The 10,955-nt window shown below is 43.7% G+C and overlaps 1 protein-coding gene across 2 annotated transcripts; it reads right to left on the bottom strand.

Annotated features, from left to right (window-relative positions):
* Positions 1-5,449: 5,449 nt before the first annotated feature.
* On the bottom strand, positions 5,450-8,001 carry LOC108098147 (segmentation protein Runt). Of its 2 annotated transcripts, none has more exons than XM_017200873.2 (2): positions 6,998-8,001; positions 5,450-6,684 (listed from the first exon to the last, which is right to left on the bottom strand). In XM_017200873.2, the coding sequence occupies exons 1-2, from the start codon at positions 7,710-7,712 to the stop codon at positions 5,870-5,872; spliced, it is 1,530 nt and encodes a 509-aa protein (XP_017056362.1). In that variant the 5' UTR covers positions 7,713-8,001; the 3' UTR covers positions 5,450-5,869. The 2 variants fall into 2 exon arrangements, with proteins under 2 accessions (XP_017056362.1, XP_017056363.1); XM_017200874.2 differs by having other exon boundaries at positions 7,007-8,001.
* Between the last annotated feature and the right edge of the window lie 2,954 nt (positions 8,002-10,955).

The following is a 10,955-nucleotide window of genomic DNA, read 5'->3' as shown; positions in this document are numbered from 1 at the left end:
CGGGAGGAGGGTAAAAGTGAGGCACTGCCATAATTCCTCGTCGACATGTCAACAGAGTGCCTCCATCCCAAGATTGGCTGCCGAAAACAGTTTCCACACGGATGCGACAGACTCTCGACAAACGGACGGGGAATCCCAATTCGAATCTGAATCTGAATCTGAATCCGAATCCGGACGGAGACGCAGCGACGGACGGACAGACAAACGGAGGGACGGAGCGACGTGTTAGTTCATTTTGATTGCTAATTGGTTTGTTAAACAATGGCGTCGAGGGTTTTAACGAATTGTCCAAAAATGCAACGAGTTGGGAGGCGAGAAGTGCAAATATATTCCTGATGAAGGGGTTGTCGCAAGCTTCGTTGGTTAATATTTTAAGTGGAAAACTCCGAGCTTATTTTATCAAGAAATTACAGATTGCTTGTATAATAATTCCAAAATATTATTTTCTTTAGTGAAAGTTATCTGAAAATTATGCCTAAACGATATTTTTTAAACTTTTCACTTTAAAAATGAATCTTTTTTCAGCTAAATATATTTCTTTGAAGCTTAACCTATTACTGCTAATTTTTCGGGCAACCCTCTGGCACCTTGTGTTTGCCTTCATCTCTAGTTAAGTAATTTCCACGAGCAGTTTCCCAGTTGACATTGACTGACCGCAAAAGGGGCGGTGCGGAAAACGGGAAAAGCTAACTAGAGTTTCGCCAGTGAATTTTCCTTGGCAAATAGCTGAACAATTTCCGGGAGCTGGCAAGGGGAAGACTAGAGAAATCCCGGGAGGGAAACCAAATGGAAGGGGGAGGATAATTGTTCCGCTTAAAAGACAGGTGATTCGGCAACAAGTGAGACGACCGCATAATCCACAACGACCACAAAGGCCACACGGTGGCGCATTAATAAATTTGCCCTGGCAAAAAGCTGAAAAATATTGAAAAAGCGATCTCTACACAATTGTCCATAAAGTGGATACTTTTTTGCAATATTTTTTCCTCTTTTTCGTCGCAGTTGTTATTGCCGCTGGGTGTCCTCGTTTTTGCCAAGCGACCACAGCAAGGATTAAAGCGGACAGTAAAGCGGACGCGATGCCATTTGTTGTGACAATGTGGCTAACAAAAGCGAACAACGGCAGCAACAATGACTCGTTGATATTGACAACTTTTTAATCACTTAATAAATTCAATAAAATTAAATGCGGTTAAGCGTCAACAAGGACAGCGGATAGCCAGCCCCGTTCTCCGTTCTCCGTTCTCAATCAAATTCTCACCTCAATCAGGCGAACCCTTTCATCCGTCAGTCAATCAAAAATACTCAAGCGCCTGACAATAAACAAAAGACTCGGAAAAATGCCGTCGAAACGATTCAATGGCTCCAACTGCTCAAATATTTCAGTGCCCTTTTTCGGGTATCTCAAAGTGTTTGTCCAGGATTTATCAGCAAAAAGAGAGCTTAAAACTAAGTGAGGAAGCAGTTAAAAAGAGAAGTTAAATCCATAACAAAGTGACTTTGTGATGTGCATTATTTAATTTATTTTTGAAAAGGTTTGTTTGAAATCAATGATTTAATTTACAAATAAATATAGCTTTTGTTAAAGGACATTCCCTCATCGACTTTCTCTTTGAGAAGATGCCCCCATTTGACGGACATTTAATTAGCGTGAATTATTTTGTGCGCAGCATTTTAATTTCGCAAATTAAGTGGATCGGTCCGAAATCATCGACGTTATGGCTAGGGGTCCGTAATCCCCACCCCTAAAAAAGACTCGACAGACTTGGATTTAGTTGAGGAAATCTCGGCTATTGGGGATTATGTCGGAGCAGTCGACTAATTGGAGTTGTTTTCCCGGCTTTCCATTTGCCAGCTCAATCTAAGCGCATTAGAAAAGCGGAGGAAAAGCAGTCTGAGTTGCGGGTTAACCGCCAAGGCCTTTGGGCTTTTTTTTTAAGGGGCTCCCCGGCAATTTCCTTTTCCGTGACAACTAACAAATTGCCAACATTGGCATTTAAATTGTAATGCCTTTAAAAGGGCCGTTTAAAGTTTTCCCAGACAATTGACTTTGCTTGCGTGACACTTTGGATTTTGTGGGTAACTTTGAACCCCCCTAAAACCCACGGCCATGGCCACATGCAATCAGCGTTGACCAACGCATTTCATTAGCACCAAATTAAGCAAAAATCACCAAAAAAAAAAAAAAGGAGCGCACATAAAAAGATTCGGATTTTTGGGGGATGTTCAGAGATATTCGAAACAATAGTTCCCTTTTTAAAATGTTTTCAAAATAATTTTTAGTTGAATAACAACGAAAATTAAACAGGTAGGTGATACCTCTCGTAACAAATAATTTTGAAAGTTTTTTAAATAAAATTGTTGAAATATGAATATTAATTGTAATGCTCTGCAATTATTGCAATTTTTGAAAAAGCTATCTAAACTTTAATATCAGTTTATCATACTCTGCATAAAGGGTACTCCCTTAAAAGCAATTGCATTTCGTTCGGTCAAAATAAAAAATAAAGAAGAAAAACAAAACGAACTCGCCTCATTTCGTTTGTAATTTGTTCGGGGGAAATTGGCGGAGAAAATTGGGGGGTGGGCATACAACAGTTCATTTACCTTTCTCTGAAAAACCCCCCGAATCTCGTGGCCCCACTGCCGCTTTGTAATTTCTGGCCAACCATTTTCCATTGGCCATTTTTATATTTTCGGTTCATTTCGCTGGCCCCTCCCCACACGCCACCGCCACCGCCCCCGCCCCCTTTGATTCGCCCCCCTCCATAGCTCATTTTCCATTTTCCCCATCTTGTTTGTTTTGTTTTGTTTCGCTGGCGATTCGATTTTCGTTTCGCGTGGCGCGGTTTCGTGTGTCTTTGTATATTTTCCCGGTGTATCTCTTACTGCATCAGTATCTGTATCTGTGTTTGTATCTGCATCTGTATCTGTGTGTAGGCATTTTCGACTGACGCTCCAAACCGCCGGCAATCACACACAAGCAACCTCAGAAGCGACAACAATTAAAGCAAAAATTTAAAAGCGAAACGCAAGCTGCCAAGTCTGCTAACAACAACTATTTCGCCAATTGCCTTCAAAAAATAAGACTAGCAATCAACAAGAAAATATTTTTAAGCAATGAATCAATGAAAATATGAGTTCACTATATTTTAACTTAAATTAAAACTTTACCCCAAAATCACCCATATATGTTTGAGTAAAAACCTAAAGTGGAACACGCATGCAATTAATCAATTCACCAACGAAAGCCCCAAATGTTACATTAAAAGAAACAGTCAAAATAAAAAATAACATAATGCCACCAACAAACAGCTGTAACGAAAGCAACAAAAAGGTAACACGAATCCCAACAAAATAAGACAAGCAAAATCAACAACAAACTCAACAAAATACACCAACGCCAAAAATAAACGAACAAAGCCCATTTTGTAAAACAAAAGAGGCGGCATCCATCCTTGCCTGCCAAAAAAATAAAAAAAAAAAAAAAACAAAAATACAACCAAAGGACTGGAGGCTGGAAAAAACATGGGGAAAAGTGTAGAACACATTGTGAAAATGTAAATTTTCCATTGATTAAATGCGAAAATGCAAGTGGTGGGCCGGAAAAGTGGTGTGGCGCAAATGGGAGTGGGATCATTACGGTTGCAACTATTTTTTGGGAAAATATTTGAGCAAATGCCGGGGATAAAAATTCGAAATTCGCAGCTTCAATCGGATTCACTTGGCTGAGAGAATTTCTCCAAAATGCATTTTTATAAATTATTTTTTTGAAAACGTTTAAGTTCACTTACGATTCGTATAATTTATACATAAAGTGGTTTACTTAATTTTCACATTGAGCATGTTGCTCTTCCTTAATTCTTTTTGGGCTGATTGTAAAGAAAGAGTTTGTAAGATAGTTTCCCACTGACAGCTCGCCCACGGCGATTTGGCCAAGTGAGAAACCCCATCGTCCTGTCACCAAATCGGAGATCCTGCGACCTTGACCAATCGAAGGCAAGGTCGGGCGACAGCGGGACGACCTTGACAGCCCACAACAGCCAAAAGGAACCAAGGTGTTGACCAGCAAAAGGCGATAACTCAACACGACTGTGCGGTTAATGGTCTCGACAAATTTCACTGCGGTTGGCCAACTGCATCGACATGTCTTGCTGTCCTATTCGTATATCCGCACATCCCATATCCCATATCCCAGATCCCATATCCGTCTATCTGCATCTACATCCGAGTCCGGGGTACGAAATCGAGTTAGTTATGCCAATTAATGCGACAATTGTCGAAAAGTGAACTCCTGCGGACCCAACGAGGTTCCCTAATCACCAATAATCCACATTAATTGCCATCAATTTGGGCTTGGGCTTGGCCATGTCCATGTCCTGCGGTCAGCAGATGTCCTTCGATTTTCGAGGACCACCAACTCACACTGGGCCAACATACTTTCAGGGCTTCAGGGTTTCGTAAATTGCCATTTCGCAGACATTTTTACAACATTTTTACCCAGCATAAATTTGTTAACACAGAATATAAGTATTTATATTTAAAATATATTCTCTCTGCACTGTAATTTTTACTTGTATAAGTCTATTGGTTCCTTATCGTATTCGCTCTCTTGAAGGAGACTCAATCATTATTTTGATTGATAGAAATAGATATTCTTTATAAGAGCGAAAGACACTTGGGTTGAATTTTTTGGCCAGCCGACAACCACAACTCGCTGTTATCAAAAGCACTCGAGAGATAAGCTCAAGTGGAAATATTAATTCGTGGTTGGTAATTCCATCTTTTCGTGTTGATAATTCAATTTGGGGAATTTCTTAAATTCTGGGTAATTCATGGTTAGTTGCATTATCATAGTAATTTTGTCTTAGGTCTGCGAGCAATCTCTGATGCTCGAAATTTAGTATGAACGGGAAAAACCACAAAGTTTATCACGAAATGTGGAAAAATTCTTTGAAATATTGCGCTCTTAAAAATAAAAGCAAAAACAGAAAAGTTAAGACAACTTAACAAACCGAATAACATAATCTTATGGTTTCTATTCTTTATCGAATAACTTTTAGAACACCTTGCTTTTCAACCTGAAAGAAATATTGCTGAAATATTTTAGAAGAAATGAAAACAAATATTATATATTTTTTGTAAATACTTTTCGTGAGATTTTTGTTTTTTATTTGGTTTTGTTTCAAATTCGATTTTTGTGTTAGATTTCTTTTCGCGCTAAAACTTACGGCTAGACAAAAAAATTGATTTCTCGCTTAGACGACTAGTTAAACATAAAGATTAAAAATAGCTAAATTCGCATATTATCCATCGAAAAAAATAGATCCTCAAAAAAAAAAATAGGAAATGAGTGTTACAACTAGTTAGCTATGTACAAAATGTTTTGTGTGTTGAAATCAAATTGAACTAAAGTCGGTTTTTCTTGGTTTTCTTTTTTGGGTTGAGTTTTCTTGTTTTTTTTTTTTGTTTTTCGGCTTGGATTTGATGAGTAAATCCTGGTGAAAATCGAGGGCCTGTGACTTAAACTCGCCACACGATTTTATGAGTCGAGCATAAAACTTCGCCGGAGTCTGAAGTCCAGGAGAGGGAAGGAGGGTTTGGGTCCTTTATCCAGTTTTATCTTTTCTTTTTCCACTTGCTGAATGAATGCTGCGTATCCTTTTATCCCAATGATGAGGCTGCTCCGTTTGCCGGCCGGAGGCGTCGTAACTTATAACACTATATCACAATTATAATTTTTGCCCGCTTGCCGCTCTGCGCCGCCGCTGTTTTATCACTTTGTTTTTTTCTGGATTTTTTTTTGTTTTCGTTCTTCATGTTTTTTTGGATCCAGGACCAGGAAGCTTCGAGTTGAGAGCCCCAACGTTTAGTAGGGCCGCCACACGGTCTTCTGCTGGACGGCGGCGCTCTTGATCTTCGTGGTCGTCTCCGGCGATGGCTGGCGGCCACTGTTGACCGCACCGGGACCGCTCTCATGGTACAGCGGCTTCATGGCCGAGGGAGCCTTCAGATCGCAGCGCATGCGGAGCGGTGCCACATCCAGGGGGCTCTTGTCCATGTCGAACTCCGACTTGACCACGTCGATCTGCTCGTCATCGGAGTCGCCGTCGCTGGCGGACTGCTCGTGGATGGAGCTCGTCTCGATCGAGGTGTTCAGCTTGAGCAGGACGTGCTGTTGGGTGGGCGAGGAGCTCGACGGCCGCGAGGAGGCGGGACTCACATGGGCCGGTTCGTTCTGGTGGTGCAGGGCGGCGTTGCGTGCTCTCAGACCCGCCGCGGCGGCAAAGTTGTACGGATGGAAGGCGTGGGGCGTGGCAGCCTTGGCGGCAGCGGCGGCAGCCACATGATTGAACGGGAACTGGGGCATCGCGTACGGAGTGGCCGGTGCCGCTCCCGGTGGCGATGGCATCATGGCCGCCGGCTGACCCGCCGTGGGTGGATGTGGGTACTCGGCCGTTGGCTGCACCGCCGCCGAGGAGCTGGTGGCCACCACCGGATTGGGATTGGGCGACACCGAGGAGGCCGACGACTTGGCCAGCGCAGGATGGTGCACTTGGGCGGCTTGAGCGGCTGCCTGGTGGCGGAAGTAGTCCGCATAGCCGTAGGTCATGTACGCCGCATCCAGCCAAGCGGGATTCAGCATGAAGGGATTGAACGCGCCGGGATGGGGATAGCCATAGCCTGGAAGGACAAGAAGGAAGAGCAGGAAGTCAGTAAAGCACAATTCGGATTCGAAATAACGTTTTATAAAAGGATTCGTGGAGGGAGGTTTGGGGATACTTGGCGTGAGGTTAATATTTTCTTTAGAATACAAGAGGTTTTTTTGAATTTCTTGAATAGTTAGATATTCAAATCAAATGGAGATTCATCAAAGAAGAATCATTCATGGTTTTAACTTTAAAAAATGTTTTTAATGACTTGAATAAGGAGGGATTTGTAAGGGATCTTTGGTTGTGGGTTGAACTGAAAACATAATGGAAACTAAAAAACTCACTTTGCTTACTTCTTGGCTCCCGTGGCCCGTCGACGGTCACCTTGATGGCCTTGCTGTAGCTGGCGATCTGCACCGGATACGTGGCAATGGTGATGGTCAGGGTGAAGGACTTGCCGCGTCCCGATCGCCCCACGAAGCGCAGATCGTTGAACTTGGCCACCTGGTTCTTCATGGTCGTGGTGCAGTTCCTCAGCTCGCCGCAGTAGTTCTCATCGTTGCCGCACTTGATCGACACCAGGGTGCCATCGGGCACATCGTCCAAGGCGATCACCTTGAAGGCACCCGGCAGCGACTTGTTGGATCGCCAGTGGTTCGGCAGGGCGCTGCAGAGGATCGAGGGGGAGCCGGTCTGGGCCAACTCGCCATGGTACTCCTGCAGCATCTCGTGCAGGCTGGCGAACATGTCGGTCATCGAGCTGGGCATCTTGGCCGAGTTCTGCGGACTGGTGGCGTTGCTGCTCGAGCTGGTGTTATTTGTACTGAGATCCGGAGTGGAGCTGCCCGTGCTGCTGGCCGAATGGGTGCTGGTGTTGGCCAAGCTCGGCATCTGGCCGGGATTCGTCGTGGAGTTGTTGGTAGTGTTGCTCTGGCTATTTTGGGGGACAGGACCTTGGACCGCTGCTGCTGCGGCTGCTGCGGCGGCTGCTGCTGCTGCGGCGGCGGCAAGGACCTGTGTGTTGTTGGCCACCATCGTTGGACCCGCTGGCAAATGCATCTCGTATCCGAAAGTCGTAATCCTTGCAGTTGGCTTTTTGTATTGGAGTTATTTTGCTTTTGCCTTTTTATATGTTTATATGTCACTTCACTTTCGGGTCACTTGGAAAAAATTCGTATTCGTATATGTGTATATTAATCTTAAGGGTTTTCTCTTGTTGCTGAACTTCGATTTCGCGATTTCGAATTGCTTTCGAAACGGTTTTTGGGTTTCGGGTTTTGTTTTCGGTTTCGAAATCTCTTCTCTGTGCGTTCTCGACACGCTAAAGTCGCTGAGTGAACTGATTCTCTGCTGCGATCGTTGGCAGTATTTAAAGTGGAATGCGCTGCTCGCCGCCTCGGTCGACTGCTCTGCCGGCGTTTATGCTCCGTCCCGCTTGCGCCGCCTTCGGCCGTCTCGCTCTCGCCCATTATCCTGGGCGGTATGGTGGTGTGGTTGGCTACCTACGCACACAGGCGCGCTTTTAAGGGTGCCGGGGCAGGTATATATCGGTATATCGAGCAACCACCATTGCCGCCGCAACAACAACCACAGCAAAAAATTTCCCATTTTTCCATTGCGGTCTCTCTGTGCTTGTGTGTGTGTGTGTGTGTACGTGAGAGAGAAGTCGCTTGTTACTTGTGGCCAAAAAGGAAAAAATACAAATAAAAGCGGAAAAAGGAGAATCGCATGGGCGAGAGCGAGAAAGAGAGAGAGAGGGAGAGAGAGATGGCCTGGAAATTGCACCAAAGAAAAACTCAAAAAGAAATACACCGAGACTTTTCCGCTCTCTCACTCTCGCTGTCTCGTCCTCTCTCTCTTTTTCCCCACGGGCGGTCTGGAAAATGTGTGTTTTCCTTTTCTTCGTTTATATTTTCTTTTTTTCGCCATGCCACGCCACGCACGCCAAAAGAAAACGGCCGTGCAACAGTTTTCCATTTTCCACTTCCAGCGGCGCGCGTGTTTTGCCGGCCCTCCTGCCGAGGGGCGTCCTCAAGGGGGGCGGTACAGGTACAGGTAGGCACCCATCGCCGTTGAGGGGGCGGGGGTTTCCAGGGGCGTCCTGCCGACAGGACATGAGGACTCAATTAGCCGATGGGAGGAGGGATCAAGGGTCGAAATTATCATAAATATTATCACAATACGAGGGAGATCCTCGAAGCAAGACGCAAATAAATATATTAGAGATAATCTAAGGATTATACAAGATCAGGGATATAAATACAAAAAATTTATATTAAAAATAAAAGTAACACAAAATACATTAAAAATGTACATATATACAATATATAATGGTTTAACGATCAATTGAATTATTGAAAAATTTTATCAAAATTCAGAAAAAAGTCTCAAAAGATTATCTTTTCAATTTACTGACTTTTACATTATTTTCACATAGCCCAATATTTTAGATTTATTTTAAACATTCCCTTTAAATATTTCTTCTCTTATTAAAAAAACATTAACAATTAAAATGTAATAAAAAAAAATAAATACGAATTTCATTGTCCCAAAAATTACTGCGTTATTCAAAATAAACTGAAATCCCTGGCTGATCATATTACGAAACAGTGATCCCTGCCCACATGCAACACAGTCCATTGTTGCCCAATGTTTTTCCTCGATCCCGCCCCGTTTTCCTCCATTCAAACTGATCCCAGCAGCGATCGATCTCGGAACTTGATTAACTGATCTGCGATCTCCGATCTGGATCTGGATCTATCCAACTAACACCCATTGTCAAGTCCGGTGTGCTCCGAATGCTATCTAAAATTCACTGCGAGCGATCTCTCGACGGATCGACGTAATCCTAATGCTGATCGGGCGATTATCTGGCGATTAGTCATGTAAATATTTGTGCGCCCCTCAGTTCGTGTGGCGCAATCCTCTTCGATTTCATTTCCATTTTCACTGCCTGTGATCGCCGATCCTTGATTGGATCAGGTTTAGCTAACTGATCGGATTTAATCTGATCCGGAAGTGTCATACTTGGAAGGACACAAAATACTTTTACACAGTCTACTATTCTGTGGGCTATCGATACATAAACTGTATAGGATTTCAAGATTTTGATTTTCGTTGTGTAACATAATTTAAATACGTTTCGCTTGCTGTATTTTTGTGCACAAAAATTTTAATACAATTAACAAATGATGAGTTTATATAAGAATAAATTAGTTTTGATCTTTAGAAATAGATCAATACTTATTTTCCTAAAATTACACAAAAAATTAACTAGATATTTATGAATAGTAATAATTTTGGTAGCATTTGGAATACATTTTTATATTTTGTATATTTTAAGATATAATTTAATTTTGTGCATATTTCTTGCAGTGCAACTAAAATCAAGTGCCTGACAGGCCAAAAAATTGCGGCCCACCAAAACAACCTTAAAAACGAGGCCACACAGGACCCCGACTTTTTCCGGAGGGGGGCTGTTCCAGGCCTCCTCAAGTGGGAGGGGAAAAGGTGGAGGGGGTGGGGTGAAAATCTCGGGGCAAGACCAACCAAAATGTCGCGAGAACGCGCCGCTCTCAGCTGGACGCGATAGACGCACACTTCCAGTAAATCCAGTAAATCGGCAGCGCTGCCTTTTGTACGTGCGCGGCCGCTCGCTGCGAAGGACCTCGTGTCCCTATACTGATTCTATATATCCCCGGGATGTACGGCAGGTTTGGCGGGCGTGCGACAAGGACGCGATTTTTGGCCGATTGCCGTTTTGGCCGATTCCCGGGAAATCAGCGCTCCTGTCGTCGCTCCTTGGATCCTGCTGCGATTCCTTGGCAATTTGCGACAGAAGCCGCCGCAGCACGCGCATCGCAGGATCCGCAGGACCTGGCCATCGGGATCACTAACATCAGGTAGTACCTGCAACCCACACCGGACCGTTACGGGCCCACAGGAGCCAAGGATCAACCCTTTTTTTATTGATCCTCGGGTGCTTTTTTGCGGCCCCCAGAAAAAATAGGAAAACCTATGGATTACTGTTTCAAATTACCTGAACTACAGACACATCGCACCTAAAAACAGGTAGTGCAACCGCGCAATCTTAATCCTTTGCTTATGAAAGTCAATCGCTCGGATTAACAAACACGCCCCGCAAATATTTTGGCCGATTAGCCGCCGCCACGGGTCATAAAATATGGGTCCAAAAAATTAAGTATGAGCATCTGAAACGGCCTACCTGTTAACCAAAACTCGCGTGGATTTTACTTTTTTAGTGGACCTAAGTGTTGAGGATTAAAGATCTGTAAATCTTTA

Source organism: Drosophila ficusphila, unplaced genomic scaffold, assembly GCF_018152265.1.
Source record: "Drosophila ficusphila isolate 14025-0441.05 unplaced genomic scaffold, ASM1815226v1 contig_197, whole genome shotgun sequence".
Lineage (NCBI taxonomy): Eukaryota > Metazoa > Arthropoda > Insecta > Diptera > Drosophilidae > Drosophila > Drosophila ficusphila.
Note: the sequence above shows the minus strand (reverse complement) of the source record. Positions and strands in the feature narration are given on the sequence as shown.